The sequence below is a fragment of the Blennius ocellaris genome (genome assembly GCF_963422515.1).
Source record: "Blennius ocellaris genome assembly, chromosome: 14".
Taxonomy (NCBI): Eukaryota; Metazoa; Chordata; class Actinopteri; order Blenniiformes; family Blenniidae; genus Blennius; species Blennius ocellaris.
In genome coordinates this window covers 15,289,609-15,312,058 of record NC_137663.1, presented here as the reverse complement: position 1 = coordinate 15,312,058, position 22,450 = coordinate 15,289,609, and the positions used below count along the sequence as shown (strand labels likewise).

Below are 22,450 nucleotides of genomic sequence, written 5' to 3'. Positions count from 1 at the left end.
CACACACACACACACACACACACACACACACACACACACACACACACACACACACACACACACACACACACACACACACTTTGTTGAAATTGTAAATTTGTTTTCTTCTCCGCATCCAGATTTTACTCATTCGTGTTCTGTGAAACTGTTCCTGTTCCAACTGATAAATCACCTTAAATGCTCTGAGCTCACTGCACATGCCTCCACAAACAGATTTCTTACTTGATGTTACTAAAGCAAAATTTTTTCTCTCAAACAGTTTTTGATGATAATATACTGTTTAGACCACTGCAGTTCAGTCGGTATCTGTGAACGGCATTTCACTAATATTTCCACAATTTTTTTGTTTTGTTTCTTGATGACATTAATACAAGCGTTTGAGCGCTCCTGTGTCTGGCTTTTTGAGGGATTCTGCGGCTCTACAATGATATGCCAGAAATTTTTCCAAGATGAACCAATGACAAGACATTTTGAAAAAAAAACCATCATCACAGCTTTGGGGTCTTCTTTTGAAATTCAGTTGTCAGGGGTAAAGACACGCAGGCAAAAAATACACTGGCACAACCTTGAGGAACTATCTGTCAGAGTGTTATTATACAAAAGTTTGCTTTTATGTTTTTTGTTTTTTTTGGTACAGTTTCTGGAGAAACTGATATATTTTCTATAATTGGGACATTTCTGACCTTTCCTTATGCTATTTATTCTAAATTAAATGTTGCCTGGGCCCACACACAGTTATCAGTTTGCAATATATGAGAAAATATTGAATTGTCTTACTTTGAATGAGGGGTTCTTTGTTGTTTTCTTGCAAGAAAAAAAAAGTTCCAGGAGCAATATAACCTCAAGGAACTGTTGCAGCATGTTTACTATGAGATTGTGTTGTAGGTTGAGCTTTTTTCCAGCAGAGGGACCTTATTGAGATGAGATTTTCTATCCAGTTAGATGTTGTTGTTTTTTTTTTTTTCTTTCTACAATATCAATGATTTCCACTGGATGGTGCTACATTCACCCCTACACTACTCTTTTCCATGTAAACCTTTGACTATATGGTGAGTAAGCTTTTGACAAATTAAGAAACAGGAATTCCCCTTTCATATAAAACAAAAGCAATCTGTGTCACAGGCTGTGGGAGCCACTCATGGCAAGCAATATTTAATTGTCAAAATTATCTATTGCATACAATGCAGGCAGAGTTGAAGGTGCAAACTGGATAATGGACACTGAGAGGGTGACAACAAACAAATAATCCACTTGGTTGAGGAAATGAATTGAATTGTGTTTATAAAGGAGCACTTACTCTCTAGTATTGCTCCTCCTCCTACCAGTGTGTCACCTAGTTTCTGAAGCCAAACTACATCCATCAATTTTCTATCCCACTGTCGACGATTCCAGCTGACTATGGATGAAGGCATTGTACATCTTGGTCAGGTTACGAGTCTATTTAATTACAACACGAGATTAATTAACATCACAGGACAATATCTTTCTTTTTTTTTTTTAAATGCTGCTTAATACCAAGTATCTCAGTAGTAAGTAAATATATTAAAAAGTTGTATTTCTGCTAAAGTGTTCATTGTGATGTTTGGTGGATTTAACCTGAAATGCTCGGAAAACATATCAAAACTTGGATTAGCTCTCTGAATAGCAACAGCTCTGTTTGTCAATGAGTATTCAATTTAATTAAACAACATAAACTGATCTGTCATGCTTATAGTCCCAATTTCACTGGTACCAATTCTGAAAGACAATAAAGAAGCTACCAAACCGGCAGGTGTGCCTGACTGATGTGGTACCAAGGGACAAATCCCAGTCACATAAGCTTTTTCCCCCTCTAGGCAGGCCTCTTTTACGCTGCCAGTCTATAAAGATTCCTCGGAGCTGAGCCACTATTTGGCGACCACATTGGGTTTGGGGAAATAAATCTTCCTCCCTTGCCACAGCACTGAGAAACTCATCTAGTGTGAACTTTGTTCAGCCTGGTTCTCCACAGCTCTCCACAACTATTATTATTCTTCGAGAGGAAGCGGCGTTTACAGATTGTCTTGTTGGTCCTGTGGCCGCTGGTGATTGTCATCCCAGCTTGGTGGAATATTGTGGACTAATTTTTGTTGAGAGTGGGTTTTTGTTCAGGATGCAACATCCATGCAGTGGAATATAACACGCATTCGAGTGGCGGCAGGGTGGTGTCATACACACATTAACTCTCACTACATTTGATCAATTATATTTTTTACCAATTACATCATTATGCCTTTTGCATTTATTTCTACTTAATTTCTACTTACTTTATTTCTACTTAAAATAAAACATGTAATCCATCTTTTCTGCTTTTAGAAGATTTTTTAGGAAAACATTGCAACAAATGACTCTCTGCTCTCTAAACCTGCTGAAATCCCACCTGCCACAGTGCTTCCTTTCAGACTAACGTTGGCCAAGGCCTGTCACAACTCTGAGCAAGCATGATGGTAATTCTACATCACCAGCCGTCTTTAGCTTTCACTGCAACATCACTCTTGGCTCGGTTCACAGGCTTGTATTATCTCTGCTATTCTAGGATCTACCCTAAAACATGTTCTTTATTTGTTAAAATATAGGTGACATTTTCCGGAATCGCACAGTCCGGAGTCAATCCTCTATTGGGCTCGTCGTATGTTTGACACCGACAAGTTAGAGTAGAAAGAGCAGGGGCTATCTCAGCTTCATGGATGTCTGTCTGTTTTGTCTGTCCACAGTGGCAACATACTTCATTTCTATTGCTGCATGTGTGTTTATCATTGTTAGCTCGTAAATAAAAAGATAATGGAAGACAATGGTCCGTTGACTGGACACAGGAGCAAATTTTTACATTAGCTCCAAGCACTAATCCTTTCAAGGGTCACACAAGGTCTGGAGACTCTCCAAGATGACAAGGCGTGAGAGGCAATACTCACCCAGGACAATAAGCCAGTCAAATAGAGAACTTAAAACAACATGTTGAAACAAAGCCTTTTTAAATCACGCTCACTCACTCTTGCTGCCCTGTGATCCCTGGGCCTTTGGAGGTTCTTGAGAGTGCGGTCCACCTTTGGTGGGTGACGTCACCCCAGAGTCTGTTTTGACAGTGCTGCTGGGGGAAGAGGTGGCTGCCAGTCTCAGATTTGTGAGGCCGGGTCTCGTGTTGATATAGCCTGGTTCCACATTTGCAGAAGCTGGTCTCACGTTGACAGGGCTTGTTCTCATGGGAGGCCTGGAGCAGATGGAGGGCTGAGGAAGTGACTTCTCCTCAGTTGCGCTGGCTGACTTCGGCTCAGTCTGCAGAGTGAAGAGTGACAAAGGAGGACAGAGGAGTGCGATCAGTGTTGACAGCTAATTCACATACAGTAGAATTACTGTCATGTTTGATTAAATCATTAGATAAATGATTCACCAAATTACAGTTCTCCAATGACAACACTGTGCCATAATGAAACACGCAGAACTATGACCACTGATTAAGACTTTAAGGATGCGCCGAGAGAAAATTATAAGGTGACTTGAAAATCAGGCTGCCTCGCTAATCTTCCTTCCCGATCTTACGCCTTTCTAATCAACAATCTCCCACTCTCCTCCTCTCTCAGGATGACTTGCTCCCTTTCTAAATCAACTGGCGTGAACCTGTAGCAGCCTGAGCAGCAGCCTCTGCCACGGCACCAAACCGGCTCCCTTGCTGTTTCCAGGAACAAATAATTGCGTTTACAAACAAGACATTCAACTAAATAATGAGCCTTATAGAGGGAGGCTTATGCTGTGAATTCTTGGCCGTCACAATGGCCAAACCTCCCAAGGTGTGGACGTGCTCTGCCACATCAGCATGGGTGGGACGTAGATGTGTTGGGGCCTGCAACACGGAGAGTCTGGCGTAAATGTAAGAAGTGAGGGAGAGACATTTCGTTCTGTGGCAAAGAGAAGGGGAAAAAACTGAGAAGAGAGGAGAGCTCACGCGCCCAAACCTCCGGAGACTATCCCACAATCCCATCCATCTGCGACTGACGCATTCTCTATCTCTGGCGTTTTAATTCCCCGATCAAGTTCATCAACCATCTGTTCTAGGGCAGTCCAGAAATCCTTCCTTGCCTCTGTGATTCAGCTGTTCTCGCAAAGCGTGTCACCTGCGCACACACACACACACACACACACACACACACACACACACACACACACACACACACACACACACACACACACACACACACACACACACACACACACACACACACACACACACACACACACACACACACACACACACACACACACACACACACTTGCATGCACATAAACACAGAAAAGAAGGGGGGGACAGGGAACGCACTCCCCAAACGCGCAGGGCTGGAGCGATGATGGAGCCAGTGGGAGGACAGTTCAGTTCAGCTGTTCCCCGGAGAGAGCCGTGAGGGGTGCGGCAGCTCAGACAAGCCGGAGCACACAGGGAGGGAGAATGCTGGGAGAAAGATGATCTGCAGAGAGGCTGGGAGTGAGGGGACAGCTGGCCCTAACCACCATTTCCTGTTAGATACGGGGGGGGGGGGGTTGCCTCATGAAGACACAAAGAAGGACATTCTAAAGTCTTTTCCGAAAATAACTGCAGCTCGGTGTATTTCTAATCATACCTTGGTGGAAAGCTGATTATTTAAGAACACACAATGCCTGAACATAAGCCTCCCTTTGCTCATAAACCACATGGGTTATATTGTAAGTGCAGAAAAAATATTGTAAAAGTCCTAAGTGGATTGAAACCCCCCCCCCCCCAAAAAAAAAAAAACATGCAGTTCCTTTAATTCATAAATACCTTTTGTGCCTCTGGAGCTGGTGAATGCTCGCTCACTGACACCTGTGGGTTTAACCAAGACATTACATGAGCATTTCAGGCCGCGATGCAGCCTGAGAGCACACAGCTCTAAACACAGCAGGCAGTTACTTTGACTCACCGGCAGAGGGAGTGAAGTAGTCATGTCCTCACATTTGCCCTGTGTGGAGAGACATTGCAATGTTAGTTTATACTTGAGGCAACACGTCATCCTCCTCAACTTTGGGCCACTTCTTTGAGTCAGTGTCATACTCAGAGCACAGACAAACAACCAGTTTTCAGCGTTGGGCGAAAGAGAATACATTATCAGATCCTGTAAAATCATTAATTTGATAAGTTTTTCAGAACGTATTTGCACAGTGACTTGGATAAATGTGTCAGCAGGAGAAAGCGGTGATGGGCCAGGATACTCGTGTTTCCACTGAGTGAGCAGCACGCAGCTTTAGCTCAGAGAAGCACCGTGGTCAGGCCAGATGAGACCATCCGCCCTGGCTCACTCTGGCTCAGTGTGTTCAATGTTGCCATGACAACACAGCAAATCTCGTTTTGAGATAGCGTGAAAGGAGGCAAAGACCCCCCCACCCACCCACCCACTGCACTGCAAAACCGACACACTGCACACACCCAAAAATATCACTAGCCCAGTAATCATCTGAACTGAGAGCTCATTTTGACAATAAATAGATGGCAAAAATAACTGGAATACAGTTCTTTAATGAGGGCATTGATTTTCACCAGCTATGCTCCAAAGACTAATTGATAGTTTTCTCCAACTGTTCTGCAGATGAGAGAGAAGAAAATGAAGTGATGGAAGGATTGAATTTGAGATGGAAATCTTATAATGGCCAAGCTGGAGGTGAACTTTATTGATAAGTTGGTCTGTGATTTTTTTGTCTCAATTGTTTTGCACATTTTTTGTGACCATAGTTAGTTTAATGGAAAGATAGAAAGTAAAAGGTTAAGATGTGAGATAAAAGTGAGATATCATGTGAAAAAGAAGAGTTTTCTGAAGGGCACAATAAAACAGTTACACACCTTTAAATTCAGCGAGATACCAGGTTGTGTTTTAGGAGGAAGGTTCTCTCTTTCTCTTCTGTCAGGTTCCGTATTTTTTCTGCTTTTCAAGATAGTTTTGTGGCTGTAAAACAGGAACAGATAAATAAATGCTCTCATTGTTCTCGTGCTTTATGAAAATGATAAAACAACTAACTCACTTACTGAATTACTGTTATTAAATGGTACGACAACACACAATAGATTATTCTGTATGTATCATGTTGATGACCACTAATCAAAACATACATTTTAGTTCAGTAAGTTATATAATCTAAAAGTCCATTACTGGATGTGGTTCTGAGGATTTGGCGTCTTCTTTTCTCCCGAGCAGATGAACTTCGAGGCGAGCTCGTCCACCTCCCCGATCGTGATGACCGCCACGTCGCCATCCCGGCCGGGCATCCAGGTCACACTCTTACTGTTGGCTGTTTGAAACACACACACACACACACACACACACACACACACACACACACACACACACACACACACACACACACACACACACACACACACACACACACACACACACACACACACACACACACACACACACACACACACACACACACACACACACACACACCAGTAATGATCATTTGTTTGCACATATACATTTAAAAAGCGTAGTCGTTAGCACTTTCCTCTCATAATGAAATGATCAAATATGTCAGATTTTAATCCAGATTTGGCCAGGAGGATTTTTTTATGTGTAGCTTGCACATTCTCCATGTGGAAACATGCAAAAACAAAAAACAAAAACCTAAATGACACACCAAATACATTTTCCTCGACAAAATATTCCTTCAATCATTAGGTGACTCTAGATAGGCTAGAGGTATTAATGTGTGTGTTTATACTGCTCTCTGTGTTTGCCTTGTGATGCAGCAGTCCTGCTCTTTGTACTATAACTTTACCCATAGTCAGCTGGGATGGATTGTATAAACAATTTTGAACATGGCGAGATGCTAAGATAATTAAAAAACAAAAAATATAATATGCCACAATATGTCTTGAAGTATTAAGGTGTTTGTGAATTATACACAGTTTCTGTCACTCAAAGAAAAGCTCGACAAAAGTGAAACTGAATCACTTACAGGAAGTTTGATCAGTTTATCATTAGGCCCCGGAGCTGTAACCTTATTATATTCAATTAATCATTTTCAAATGCTCTTTTGACAACTTTGATGTGTGAGATCATGATATGTATCATACAATACATACGAAAGGAGACAGATGCTGAAAAAAATAGGAAATTTTAAAAAAGCATACCTATTTATGAAAAGCAAGCATCTCTCAGTCCCTATTCCTGAAATACCAATACATTAGTTTTTTTTGTTGCAAGAACACAGAGTTCTCACGAGTTTATGAGCTCAAAAGTATGTTCACTCATAGGTATACAAACATATGTTACTGCCGTGTGACTCTGTGAGAGCACAGAAGAGTTACAGAGATAACTGACGCAGGCCTGGGAAGAAGTCTTGTTGGTCAAAAACAGGATCGCATACTTTCATGGTGAACTGGTTTCGCCAGCCTGCCCTGTGAATCACATTCCAACAGGGCATACCACAATGACGACAAAAACACACCAGTCTGAACATACCTGGGTAAACAAGTCAGCAACCCAATGTGACAGCTGAAAGCACAACCCCACTGTCAGGTGCACATGAGAAAACTGTTGTCAGCTGAGTTTAGGAGCACTGCACATTAAGTGTTCCTCCATTACCCAGCGGTAATGCTGTTTCCTCTCAAAGTCATGAAATTATCTTTCAGAAATGTGTTTGTAACACAGCCAGACATTAAGACTGAAGTGCTCCTTCTGAAAGTTACCAGTGTGCTTACAGTATAACACACACACACACACACACACACACACACACACACACACACACACACACACACACACACACACACACACACACACACACACACACACACACACACACACACACACACACACACACACACACACACACACACACACACACACCCCAGTGTGTTGTCACAACCAGCACAAAAACACTAAACACCACAAAGTCAGGTCAACCACAGGAAAAGCACATGATCAGAAAAGTTATAGGCTGAATATGAGCTCTTAAGCACAGCTGAGTTTGTCCCTGACTTTATTCTATGTACCGTGAAAACAAACTTAGTATGGGGGCTCTCCCATGAGGCAATCTAGATACAATCAAAGTCTCTCTTTGTTTGCCAAACACATACATTTCCTGCAAGCTTCCTGTTACTCTCCATGCTAATTGTTTGAAGGATTGAGTCTTGACTCATTTCCTATTTTTAAACAAAAACACAAACTATCCACCATTTCCCCTGTACTAAAAAAAAAAAAAAAAAAATTAGCCTGTGCTGACAAGTGTAGTGACCATGTGATCTCTGGCTGTAGCCTCCTCAGGACAGCTGCACTGGTCATTAAGAGAAAGAAATGAAAGAGTGCTGTTCTCCCACTCTGCTCCCTGGTTAATAGTAAGTGCTTTGTGATCAGCCAAGACGAGACAGATCACATTACCATGTCAGTCAGAGTTAATGCACCAGCTGCAGTGTGCCGTTAATTGGTTTTCAGTCATATCGGGATATGTGGGAGATTTTACCAACTGTCTGATCTTTCTTGTCTTTCTCTGCAGTTTGCTTTGCTGTCTCAGAGCACTTTGTCATGATTAAAAAAAAATATTGAGAAACATATTACGCCAGTCATTACACAAACCTTTATATATATATATATATATATGCAAGAGGAAATGCAGACAAGCAAGATTCAGCAGCATGCGTCAAACCAGTTTTGTGACAGACTTGTAACTTCCTGGGTTTCTGGTTGTGTTGTTTGGCTTGATGGCGCCATGAATACTGCTAACCCCAATTGTTGCTTTCAAGCAGAAGCCAACCGGTGATGAACCAATTTACCTTTCGCAATGCTTGCATAGTTTTTCTGCCATTTACATGTTGATCTGTCTGAGCAAAGTTTTATCTGCAATGTGGGGTTTTTTTCCCCCTCAATATGACTTTCAGACTTCAGTGGAATCTGTGACTCAGTGACGATAATCCTGTGTTGCTTCAAGGCTCAGATTACATGTGTGACTAGGAATAAAATGAGCCTGAAAACAAAACATGTGTGTGTCAACAGCAATCACCACAATGTATTCAGATATCATAATTAAAGTTCACTATTGATATATGTCCTGTATAGAGTGTATTTTCACCCTGACGTCTAATTTACTCAGCTTTGGTAAACGTTAACAACATCTGTGAGTGGGGAGTTGTTGACTTTACTTCATTGAGCAGCTTCTGTCAGCTGTATGTGTTTGGGACTTGAGACATAAATTCAACTTCATGTATAAACGCTCTGTGTTTGTGTTGGCAAACAGCTGCTGAGATGAGGAGGAACATGAGCAACACCAATGAAAGCAAATCCAGCAGCTCAGGGCGTCTGTCACAGGCAATGTTCACATGCTTCAGCAGTCAGCTTGTCAAGCTTTGGAGCGCTCAATCAGGTAATTCACATGACACTATGCACACATTAAGACTAAAAGGGAGCTGAACGCAGCCCTTAAAAGGACAACAGATGGGTTTCTGTCAGAAGCTTTGTTCAAAGTGTGAGGCGCAGTATGCTTGAAAAACTTGAAGCTGCACCCTGTCGCTCTGGATAAACAGGAAGGAGACCAGCTAAAAGAGTGGAGGAGGTAGTGATGGGTCAGTATGGTTACCTTTTCTGGGCTTTGGCCGCTTTGACTCGTTGCTCCTCTCTTCTTTCTCAAGTTTCTCCTCCCGCTCTTTCCAGCGCCGCACCTGCTCCTGGCGCATTTTGAGAAACAGAGTCTTTTTCTGGTCGTCATTGAGAGCGTTGAGCACATCGGGGTCGATGTACATTTCCTTTAGAATCTGCTGCAGCATGTTGTCGGCTGTATGGTGGGTTCACTTGGTACCACCTGGCCAAGCTGAGCTGTCAGTCAGATGGAGGAGGCTGCTGTCCTTTGGCCAGCAGCTTCTTACCAGTGGACCGTAGAGGTTTGATCGTTTATAGTCTCATGTTGTCCGGTAAAAACTTAGTGAGCTTATTTATCATAAAATCACCCCGAATCTCCCACATAAACCCTTCATTAATAGATTGTGTTTGCTCTTTTTTTCATACTGTACAATCTCACACATGCATACACTCATTCAGTCACTCACCCACACACACACACACACACACACATTCACTCACACATTCACTCACACACACGCAATCGGGCTTTCTTTCTGTGTTGTGCTCCCAGTTTCTCCACCCTACATGTCAGTTGTCTTTGACTTTGGACAGCATCATTGGTCCAATCTACAAAAAGAGAAACACAGGGAAGGCATTTGTATGATTACAGTGAGCTTTTTAACGGTGGGAATGTTGTAATACAATATAAATTTCCCATCCTCCACACTTCTTCCGTCATCTATCGTGTCCCTTCCTTTATGAATACGGAAGAGCCTAAATCCTGTTCCTACACTGACACAGAGCCTGCAGCCCAGAATGGGAGGAGATTCCAAAGGAATGGGACTGTTTCTGTCATCAGTGACCCATCTTGCTGCTTCCCCTCCCCAAATCCGTGTTTCTTTCTTCACTAGACTCCCACAAGATAGCGGCTTCATTTTACATGGTCAGTGTCTGGTTGTCAGTGGGATGAAAAAAAAAAATAGAAAAGAAAAGAAAGACGAAACGGGGTCATAGCCTAGAACAGCACGAGCCAGTTGCTCTAACAAGGGGATTGAAATGGACCCCTCCAATCACAGTGGGTAGTTAAACAATGGCTACCACATAAGCAGCACTTGGAGGGAAAGAAAGCTGGTCTCAGACAGGGAAGTATCACACTGGTGGAATACAGATTGGTGTCTGCTAAACACGTTGCAGTGTGCACAGAAGGAAACCCAGGAGAGAGGGGGGGAAAGTGAGTGGAGAAAGTGAGTGATACGGAACAAAGGGGAGTTGTAAGAGAAGGGTAGAATTTGCTGAAGTACTCACAGTGGGATGTAGGCAGCCGCTCCACAGCAGAGTATGCTAACTAAGCTGAGAGAGTCAGAGTGCTTGTGGGTCCTCCTCGTCTTTGTGTGTATGACTGAGGCTGATGACATCACAACATTCCACGATCTTGCTCCCTCCCTCTCCTTACCTCCTTCTCTCCTTCTCTTCTCTCTTTCTCAGGAACCCTCTCAGCAGCTCGCAAAAAAAACCCACATGCACAGTCAATTTAATAAGAGAGGAAGAGCGCAGTTCAGGAAGTTGACCTCACACATTAAATACGTTGTAAAAATGGACAGAGAAAAAAGCGGAACCTCCTCAACTTCCAAACTCCCCTTCCACACAGGAAACTCTCTTTTACTAAACTTTACATCTATGTATTAGTCATTAACAGAAAAGGGACAACCATTACCGGTAACTTAAAACCGACAAGGTATTTCATAGATACTGTTGTTTTATACACTTTGTGTCGGTGTCATTCAGGTCAGCTTCTTTTGCTATGCTTTTTTTTTTTTTTTTATAGCTGGTCATTGTGATATGACAACAAAAAGTAGCAATAAATATAAATACAACAAAAAAACAACACACAATTTCCAAACACATAAAATAGTGTAGCCCTTTCTTCCTAAAGTCTGTCATTACTGAACTTCTCTGGACATGTTCAGATTCATTCAGTGTCAGGCGCTTTATCCACGAGTCTACCACAGAGTTGACTGTCAAGGCTGCAGGACAAAACTTGGATGAGCCTCAGAACAAAATATACAAACCTCTCACAAAAAGGTCAAGGGAGTTTTTTTGGTGGGAGATGACAGTGTTTACCTCTGCACTTAAGAGTGCTGCTTGCTAAATTTCTGTACTGGCGATCTCTACGTCCGCATGTATCAAAGCTTATAAATGGTATGAAAAGGTTTCCATGGCACTGCCAGCATCTTCTTGGCAGAATTTACACCAGTTCAAAGAGTTCAATCTTTTTAAGCAGTTCAAATCTGACAATGAGGGTATACTTTAAAAGAAAGACATTGGGAGTACATTAAGCATTTACCTGCGTCACTTTGAGAAAACAGAACAATCTTTTACGGGAAAAGGATCAGACCCCTGCAGTTAGTTCAAGTTCAAGTGTTTCTACATGTTTAGGGATGAACGTTGTTTTAGGGGATACCTTTTTCTTCGACTGGTATAAGTTCTATAAATGTAGTCAATGCCAGTGAGCAGACAACAACACTGTGACATAAAAGACTATTTGCTTGTCTAATCATTGGTACCATGTGAAACATGAATTCCTGAGTATATTGTGAAGTAAAATACCTAACCTAAATCCGAGTGTTGAAGCTATGTAAAAGTTGAGGCTTTGTCTGTTGAGTCTTCACACATTTTCTCCACTGGAGCTCCTCTCCTGTGTTTCTGAGAGGAGTCATTTGTAGGTGAAGAGCAGCATCTAGTGGCTCACATCAGAGAAGCCTGCAACCAATTACGTCACCACCTAAAAGCTAGTGGCCAACTGCTTCAGCCTGTAGCACTACTACATTATAGTTGAATAAAATGGAAGCAGTAACACACGGACAATTATTTTCCAGCACATGCAGCCACCCTATGGTGCAGTACAGCTCTACATTAAATGTAACCCTGGAAAAAAGGTCTTACAGAGACTCATACAAAGACAGCTTCAAACAAAAAGGAGCACCATGTTGCACGTTGTAGCTAGCAGTTTGTATCATTCATCATTAACTGCATAGAATTACCAGAATGCCTCTCATATATATTGAGCAGTGCAAGGGGCTTACAGAGCAGCATGAAAAAGAGCGATACACCCTTGACATTATGCCAGACATCGGAGGGTTAGCACAAAGAGACAATCTACTGTCACTAACTGGTCCTGAATAGTATGTGTTTACAGTGTGAGAAGGAAGCTGGAGAAAAGCCCACACAGGCATAGAATCAGGCAAGCTCCACATAAAATGATGCCATTTAATAGTTGGTTCAAACAAACCTTTTTGGTTTGATCGACATTGTATTTGAATATACTTCACCTTGAAGTACCAACCAAATCTGAGGACTGACAGCTGCTTATAAAGCTTGTACAAAAATGCGTCAGTGTTTCTCTGTGTATGATAAAGAGAAACGGTCGACTTTGGAGTTGGCATCTGGGCTGGGATCCATTACATTTTATCACATCCGTCTTCAAATTTTTTTTTTTTTCTTTTGTCCCCATCACCCCTGGCCACCATTCTGGGACCGTCAACTTAACAACGGCCCTCAAGAATACAAATGTTCTGCAGCAACGCTGCTGAGCATGTCTAGTGCCTGCACCCTGACCCTGCTGGAACACACTACCTTTGCTTTCTTTCCGCTCATACTGGTTTCTTCTGGTAGGTTGTTGAGGTAAAGGAGAAGACTGTGAACAAAACAACCATCAAAGGCCAAAGAAACACATTTCTACACAGGGCCATGTGTTAAGAAATGAAAAACAGTGAGCCTGCTGATGAACTGATGAATCTACATAACAATTTATTAAAAAAAAAAAAACATTTAACCAGTAGTTAAGACAATGATTCTTTGAATCTTCCTTATAAGCAAAATAATATCCTAATGAAATAATTCAGTAACTTTCAAACATGTGGAAGCAGTTTTTTTTTTCTCCCTTTGGCTTGGCGGTATACAGGTTAATGCCTGTCTTACCAAATATGGTGAATCTCTTGTCAGGAGAAAAAAAAAATCTTATCAGTTCTGTTGGTTCACGATCAATACCTTCTCATTCCTTCAGTGTTATGTAAACAGTACAACTCACAAAAGAGCAACTGTTGCATACAGGTGATCACAAATTGCATAGTCAGAATGATTAGAGAACAAGGTAATGCTTTATTTTACAGCCTGGTTTTACACATACAGTACTAACGTAAAAATCTCTAAGAAGACATAAGAGATACTTGTCATTTGTAAAGTTTGCATTTTGGAGGCTGTAAAATTAAGCTTTCGTTATCAGTATCATCGCAAAATGTAGAGTCAGACAATGTAGACAACACTACATCATAATCAAACATATTTTCAGTGAATTGTAGACATTTTGGTCAGTCTTTTTTTTCCAACAAGAAATGAAACATGAAGAACACATACATATTGAATGTAGATTTTCCCTCATGGGTAAATTAAACTTTTTTCTCTTTTTAATTTGTCAAATGTACATAAATTATATGTAATGCATCATAACCAAATGAGCAATTCAAAATACCCTCTTAAAAAAAAGAAAAAAGAGGCAACATAAGAGAGAACGACATTCTTTGTTGAGATCATATTAAACAAGTATTGGTCAGGCATTTCATTCACCTGGGAAAGCAAAGTGCTACACACAACAACCACTGAAGACAGTTCACCATACACCTTAATGAGGATTGACTGAAGCACCTTTTCTTAGCTTAAAGCTAAAATGGAGATTTCACTGTTTTTGCTTTTTTTTTTTTAGTTTTCCTTTTCACAAAAACTCCATTGTATGTTTACAGTCTACCTTCAATAAACCATTAGCCAAGTGTACCCTTTTCCTTGAGAGGGGCATACTTGCAGAGACAATGATCTAGTTCAAGTACATATGTGAACTGCTTGACCCAACAGGCTGCTAAGACCTTGGTTTAGTATATTTTCCTCCAGGATGGAGCTTTGAGTGCAAATAAAGGCGTACAACTCCTTCGAGAGAAATAAACATGGAATTCAGCCACATGCTTTCAAATAGTAATCATATATTTAATTGATATACATATATTGCCACCATTGGCACATACGATATTGCACACAGTGATGAAATGTTGCACAAAAAAATAGATATATTTTTTGTGGGCGAAAACATTCCAAAATTACAAATAATGTGGAATAACGGCAGAAAGGTAAAACTAGATAAAACAAAACAAAATAGCAACAAAAAAAAACAAGACATGCTTGCTACTCCCCATTATTCGAGCAAATAACTTACACGTAACTACCCAAGCCAAACAACAAGCATTTCAAGGGGTGTGGGGGCTTTCCAACAATTTCTCTCATGTCAGGCCACTGCTGATGTTGACAATCCGCCCCTGCTCTCCCTGCTCGTGCGCTTGGCTAGTGAAGAGCCCACTCTTCTGCATCATCTTGCATCAAGGTGACCACCCCTTTTCCATGTTTACAAGTAGGCCGATACCTGGATGGCTGGGGTTGAACAGGGATGGCAATGAAGTTATAGGAAGGAAGGTAGCAGGGGAAAAAAGTTACGAATTCTGCTCCTGTTGCTTGTTTTTTTGTTGTTGTTGTTTATTTTTGTTTTGTTAAAGAGTTTTAGTTGAACTCTTTTAGCACCACGAGTCGTGCACTAGCACACAAGGGGGCTGAGACACAAAAAGATAATTTAAAAAATGGAAGAAACAGGAAACGGGAACATAAAAAAGAAGCCAAACTGCGATCCAAAGCACCAGGCCAGCGTGTAAGCATGCGGAGTGTGTAAGGCACCAGGTTGTTTATATGCTGAAGAGGATGCTCCCAATCAGGTATCTTTTAGGCTATACCAAAGGCTCCAAAAATAGGTGGTCAAGGACAGTCTAGTTTGCTGGTTTCCAGTCAATCTAAACATGGGAGCAATCATTTAATTCAATGCTGAGGTAACTCTGACATTATCTGATTGTTGCCAGCTTCTCTGGAGATTACTGACAGAGTTTATAAAACTGCTATCACACATCTATGAGATGCGACTGAACTGGACTAGAACCAGTTATTTTCCGTGTGGCAGCCCAAATATGTACAATTAGACCAAAGACAAAATCTCACCACCAACAGATAGATATTTGGGCTTACAAATCTGAAGTCGAGCTAAGAGTGTGTATCTAAAGTAGCCCCACTGAACTTCACACCTCGGGATCCTAAACCTTTTCGGGACGGGCACAACTCGAGGTCCGACCAGGTGAGTCGGACCCTCGTCATCACGGCTAAGCCAGGCGTGCTTCTCAGAAGCCCTCATTCTGTGTTGGCGATGTTTTGATTACTGTTCACAAGGTCCCTCCTTTTAAAAATTACACTTTGAAACAACTTCCACTATAACTACACCAAACCTTTGGATGGAAATCACTCAGTACTTGAACTTGAGATCGGTGAACGACAGGCAGATTTAGATACGTATGGAAGGGTCCTTGAGCCAATATTTTGGGAAACCAACGAAATCTTAGTGCAGATTAACATGCAGCAACAGCACTCCTTGGCACCATTTAGACTTGTATGACTAAACAAGAAAACAAAACGTCTCTGTTTCAGAAATACGAACCAATAATGCTCTGCTGGATTTTACCAATTAACACAGTATGTGCAGGATGTTTGTCTTATATAATCTGCGATTCAGGCCTTTTTTTGCTACATGTTGTCACTGCATTCCCTCTATCAAATACACATTTAGTACCTTTATAATGAGCACATTGCATTAACAACGAGACACAAAGGTAGTCTATGATATATCCATCTGCATGGCAACATTTTCAACTGAAACAGAAGTTACAATATTAATATTTCTTTGAATGCTTCTGGCAAATGTCATCACTCAAGATCCATTGACCAGTTCAATATATATTTGATTTTTATGCAATGCATATTGCACAAGAAATAGACCACTTATTTCATCTCATGAAAATGCCTACATATATATATATATATATATATATATATATATATATATATATATATATACTGTATGACATCTAACCAGTTTTCTGAAGCAGGCCTTACCCTCATATGATTTATGTGTAAACACATCTCTACTCACAGGTAAAGGTAAATAGGATGGCAAGTACATTTGATAACCTTTTACAAACTTTTTTAATTTTGGTTTAAAAATTAAAATATCTGATTTGTGCTGAAGTCATTAGCTCACATGAAAAGGAACCCCCTCCCCCCACCACCCTCCCCCCGAACTGGGCAATATTTCCATTTGAACATTGCAAACACTTTTTTTTTGTTTGTTTTTTAACAATAGCTTTAACTGGTACAAAAGTTGTTGTTTTTTTCTGTTAATCAGGGAAATAAACACTCAGTTCAATATAGTCAAGTAGGAAACCATGTTCAAATATAATGTTATTACTTTGTTTAGCAGCCTGTTACTGTATTAATGGTGGATAAGTGGGGTAACATCCAGCGATGAGTGACAACATGTCATAACTGTCAGGTTGTGGAGGTTTCTTATATTGTGGGTGATGCTCCCTTGGAGTTAGACCATTACAGTTAAATCTTTAGATTTCTTTCTTTATACAGTAGAGTTTTAATTATAATTCTCTTGTTATTTTCATTACTCTTGCACGTTTTTCTTTTCTTTTTTTCCTCTTTTACTGTCTATATCAATCCTCGTCTCCATCATCCGCCTGCATCTCCTCTTGTTGCTGCAGCTCGCATGCCCTTTTCTCCCGCTGCTTCTCCTGGATCTTCTTCATGTCCTCGGCGTATTTACAGAAAGTATTCCCAAATTTGGACCACACTTTGTAGGGCACCGTGATCGAGTTGCGGTACGTGGGCTTCACCTCGCTTACCCGCATAAACACCCCGTACTTATTGGACCCGACGTCGAAGAAAAAGCGCTTGTTGTCCACAGTCAATGATGACCCCTCGGGCAACTCCGCAGGCTCGTCCTCCACGCCGTAATCGTCAATAAGTTTGGCCAAAGCGTCACGAAACTCAATAAGTCCCTGTGCGGGCAGTGCAATGGTCTGGCCCTGCGTGGATCCCAAACCCGGTCCCCGGTTAACGGTCTGTCGGATCCTGAGGAACCGTCCCCTCTGGTTCTCTTTCAGATCCATGTAGTATTTCCGATTCTCCCGCACCAAGAACTCGCTCTTCAGCGCCCGCCGGGGCTCGTCTTGTACCATCCCCGGGTGGCTCGGCCCCAGCTGGGCATAGTGTTCGATGAAGTCCCCCAAGTAGTCGCGGAACTCGACCGCCACGGACATGGACAGAGTGAGGCGGCTCTTGTTTCCACCGGCCCCGACTTCTGCTATCTTTAAGAAGCGGCCCTTCGCGTTCTGCTTTACGTCCAAATAGAAGCGTTTGTTTTGGATGTCAACCCTCTTCGACGCCAGCTCCTGCGTCTCGTGCTGGAGCCCGGAAGCCGAGCCCGCCCCTCCGGCCGCAAGGTGCATGGAAGCGAAGCCTGGGCCCGGGGCTGCTCCTCCCTGCTCACTTCCACTGTCTCTGTCCGCCATGATGCTGCCTGCCTGCCTTCTCCCTCTGTCTACTGCAAAGCCACGGCCAGCTACAGCCGCGCGGGGCTCTCGCGAGATCTGCACACACACAAGGAGGAAAATTAATTAAATAAATAAATAAATAAAAATGTTATAATGCAGAACGATCACGATGACTTCTCCGTGTATCGTTCATGCAATGAGCTGCCACTGCATCAAAACGAAACCAGGCAGGCTTATTTAGGGGAAACGATCAGAGTCTGCTTAAGTTTCGTTTTGAAAACGGTCTCAGAAATAACTGCTCATGCTGACTTGGAAATACCCACAGTTTCCTTCTGTTATAGTTTAGTGAGGGGGAAATACATTTATACATTCACTGTGATCTACTGATTAAAATCACACCTACGTCTATGTCTATGGATTGCACTTGTTGTCTCTTGACTTGATCATTTGACAACTTGCTTATTAAAAGTTTCTTCGGCTTAAAAAAAAGGACGAACTTAGTCATTTGCAAGCCATTAAACCCACTTTATTTTATTTAGTGCTTCAAATGTAGCGCTTCTATAATTCACACCGCATTCTGGAAATGACACTACAAAACTATATAGTTCCAATAGTAATATGAATAAAATAGTTTTGCAAGCATAGTTGCTGTCAGCTATATATCCAAAGCTTTATGGGACATCCATTAAAAATATTCAGTTCATTTAAAGATACAATGTGGTTATTTATTATATTGAGTACATCAATTAAATGTATCGATTTTAAAACGTGACCATTTTCGATTTTTCACTGGCTCAGTGTCATGCTTTATATCTACAACTTAGTATTCCAGGCAAAGGGGGACAAGAAATCGACAGATCAACCAATATTAAACCTAGATTTATCTTTGATTTTAGAATTATTTTCAAAAGTTATTTAACCCACTGTGAGAGGTAATGCCATTACACGAAATAGAGCCACTTATATTTTTGTATAGAGGTACTGATGTTTTTGTATAATCATCGCACTTAACCGAGCTGCCTTCGACGAGCTTTGGTTGTGGTCAACTTGAACTTGTATTTTCATGTGGTATAAATGTATCAGATCACCATCTTGAATATGACAGCATCCATACATGAAGTATATCTATGAGATCCGTACAGCACAGCCACACCGCTCCCTCCAGTAGGACTGAAGTTTAATACTCCTGTTAAATCCAGGAAAATAAAATCACTGATGACCTTAGAACAGATGTCAAGTTATTTGTACAGTATATTATTTATGATTTGTATCCATCGTTCCTTGCAAGCTATAAAGCATGTACCCTGTATTGCGGAGGGCGTTATACCTCGTAGGCCTACTCCTTAATTATTCAGTGAACAGGCCTCCGTCTCTCTCTCTTTTTCCCCATGTCACATCAACTATCAACGGTGCCCATGCTTGCTTTTCTATTTTTTTTAAATTGTGGCAAAAGCGCCTGTTGTGCCACCATGGCACTAGGAGTGTGTTTCAGAGGCGAGGCCACATTATTGATTGTCAGTAATAAATAATCAAAGCATTTTAAAACATAAACATTTGCATCCAGCACTGTTCGACTATATTATAGGCCTGGCGATGCTGTATTTCTAGTTTGGTGCAAGCTCACAATAACATGATGGACACGAGTCGTTTGGACAAATACATATAATCTTAAAAAGCGCAGCCTTGATTCCTAAAAAAAAGAGAGAAAAAATATCAATTTCAAATATAAGACAATATTTACCTGCAACCGCTGAGTTGTGCAAATCCTGGGAAATACTTCATCCACTGTAAATTGTCTTCCGTCGTAACAACAGGTTCAAATGATTCAGTTTAATCATAAACTCAATCACTCTGAACGGACCAATTCACACTTATGCCATTGTAAACATCTTTTATTTTTCAGCCATTGGATAAAATCGATGGAGACTGGCCGTTTTCCTCAGGTCGAAAAAAAAAGGATAATTTTAAGAATCACATGAGATCATTTGAAAGTAAAACGATGCGAGAAACTATGAAATCATGTCGGTTCCAGACCACATGACTGTAATGTCTGACCTGATCTTCAATTCATCCTTTTTTATTTATTTATTTATTTTACTTCATGGATGACGATTTCCCCCCGGAAAGTCTGAATGATGGCAAGTGCAGGATCTCTCAATTTTAAGCGTATATTTGACAAATACCCATTTTAAACTGGTGTTGGAACACACCAGCGATATTAGTTTGATGTGATGCAGTATTTTTTTCAAATGTCAAATTGTATAATTTAAGGCCTTTTTAGTTAGTGCGATATGCGACTCTTTTTCTTGATGCGCCTTTAATTTTTTTTTTTTTTATCGTGCATTAACCAGATTTAAAAATATATATAATAGACTGAGTGACAGTTATGTCTGTATATTCCACAAAGATGCTTTGAAGATCTGAAATTGAAATACAACGGAGTGGAATGCCATTCCATTGTATAAAATCCACAGATCTGCGACCACTTTTAAATGCTTTACATCCCACATGGTGCATGCATATTTTGATAATTAAAAAAAAAAAAAGTAGAATTGCTGTGCTTTTCATTTTTAGACTGCATGAAATTTTTTTTGGAAATAATGGATTATTAAAAAAACAATTCATACAGTGTGTAGCAACTTGAACATGCTTAAGTAAACATTTAATGGGAATCCGATGACCAAGCCCTCCGTTTAGGCCAAAATTCAGCCTACAATATTCAGGACTTCGTTCCTTCTTTACCTGCATGAGACGAGGCGACCGAGCAGGCCTGAAAAACACCATGGTCTTCCCCCATTTTCTTTTCTACCTTTAACTTTAACCGAATCGCTGTTTTTCTAATATTCTGAAGCCATTCAACCGTGACTAGTTTTTCAGTCTAAAAGAAGCCTCCCGCCACTTTTTTTTAACGCAGAGGTCGCTAATACTTGGAAAAAGTAAAATAAAAATAAAAGAAAACTCATTCATAATTAAAAAAATACTCCAAAAAAATACATACAAGTTAAATAAATGTCACGCAGGTTATATACTTATGTGTGTTAACCGTCTTGCAAGTTGCTTTAATACATTTACGATAATTCATTTTATTAGTGTTCGACCTTGTGAATATTTAAAATTATATATTTAGGTCGCTTTATAAAGAAAAAGATGCCTCTCTGATTTTCTTACAGGTTTTAATTACTTCATCAGCTTCACAGGAGCCTGGGTTCATCAATGAAAGACCTTCATTCAGAAATGGTATTATTGAGGATAGCAGGGGATATTAGATGAATAACCCTTGCTAATAGCTTTGATGTAGCCTAAAACAGAGTTTGGCCTATATTCCTTATTTAAAACCCTCAAATTTAAGTCGCTTACCCTTTGCTGACTCAAAATCTTACGTTTTTAAACACGAGACCACCAAATTCATGGGGCCGATTTATATCAGCCCAGCAAACAACCTGCCAATTGAACTAATCTGCCATCAACTTTGCACTTGTCCCATTTTCGGGCCAGCTTTTAATCATGAATATGGGTTTGTAAAATCAGTCCAGTTTATATCCCGAGGCCACGTCCAGCGCTGACTTCAGCCTGAGGAGGTGTGGTTGTCGTCGCAGTTGGTAAAAATCAGCCGTTGCGAAAGTTTCGCCCTACATCCAAAAACAGAGGAAAGCGGCGTCGCTCCAATGCGCAGCTCCCGTCATGTTTGCGGCCATATAGCTCGCATGTCATGCCTCTACAAACTCTGCGAAGCAATGTCACACGCTCGGGCTGCGCATCCCGACGTTTTGCAGGACCGTAACGATCCGAAATGCATGTAAATAAAGCGTCATTGCAACCGAGCGCCTACGTACCTCCCCCACTCTCCCCGCTCGGTCTGCGGGCGCAGCGCCTCAAAGCCTCGACGGGGAGCCGCAGGAGACGAGACGAGGCAGCGGGCGCACGCGAAGCCGCTCGGAAGGCCTTCGTGACGGCACAGGAACCTCCGGAGTGTCTGCTTCCACAAGATGGACAAGCCACGGAGAGTCGTGGCACGGACGGAGACGGTCGCACGCACAAGTTCAACGCCGCACGTTTCACCTCTGATGTCAACACGCAAACGTGCAAACGCGGTGCACGCGCGCCACCCGTCGGCCCGAGTGGGGGATTGCAACCTCGCCGTCTAATGGCAACAACAGGTAGGGCAGCGATTATTTGGGCATCGTCTGCAATGAAGTAAAGTGTAAAGTGATCCCAGCACGATCTCCTGGTTTCATGCCACGATCTTTGTCACACTTTACGTCATTTTAGGGAGTGACCGTTACACCCATCTCGTTACACATCACGTGTGTGTGTGTGTGTGTGTGTGTGTCTGTGGTGTGGACCGTTGTTAAATACACTCACTGACCCGGATGGTCCTCAACAAGGGAGGACCATCCGGTC

At 41.4% G+C, this 22,450-nt stretch overlaps 2 protein-coding genes across 3 annotated transcripts in view; both read right to left on the bottom strand.

Moving 5' to 3' along the window:
- The window catches only part of LOC308139382 (uncharacterized protein), a 17,289-nt gene extending 6,300 nt beyond the window's left edge, over positions 1-10,989 (bottom strand). The window contains exons 1-7 of the mRNA XM_080508811.1: positions 10,881-10,989; positions 9,595-10,202; positions 6,168-6,306; positions 5,861-5,963; positions 4,947-4,985; positions 4,808-4,849; positions 3,009-3,291 (exon numbers count right to left, since the gene is read on the bottom strand). Coding sequence (XP_080364937.1) covers positions 3,009-3,291; positions 4,808-4,849; positions 4,947-4,985; positions 5,861-5,963; positions 6,168-6,306; positions 9,595-9,781 — 793 coding nt within the window. The 5' untranslated portion in view covers positions 9,782-10,202; positions 10,881-10,989. The remainder of the gene's footprint in view (positions 1-3,008; positions 3,292-4,807; positions 4,850-4,946; positions 4,986-5,860; positions 5,964-6,167; positions 6,307-9,594; positions 10,203-10,880) is intronic.
- A 5,808-nt stretch (positions 10,990-16,797) lies between these two features.
- Positions 16,798-21,993, bottom strand: puraa (purine-rich element binding protein Aa). 2 transcript variants are annotated; one of them, XM_080508272.1, is made up of 2 exons: positions 21,883-21,993; positions 16,798-18,145 (listed from the first exon to the last, which is right to left on the bottom strand). In XM_080508272.1, exon 2 carries the CDS (start codon positions 18,065-18,067, stop codon positions 17,210-17,212), a length of 858 nt encoding a protein of 285 aa, XP_080364398.1. In that variant the 5' UTR covers positions 18,068-18,145; positions 21,883-21,993; the 3' UTR covers positions 16,798-17,209. The 2 variants fall into 2 exon arrangements, with proteins under 2 accessions (XP_080364398.1, XP_080364397.1); XM_080508271.1 differs by lacking the exon at positions 21,883-21,993 and adding an exon at positions 19,791-19,930.
- Between the last annotated feature and the right edge of the window lie 457 nt (positions 21,994-22,450).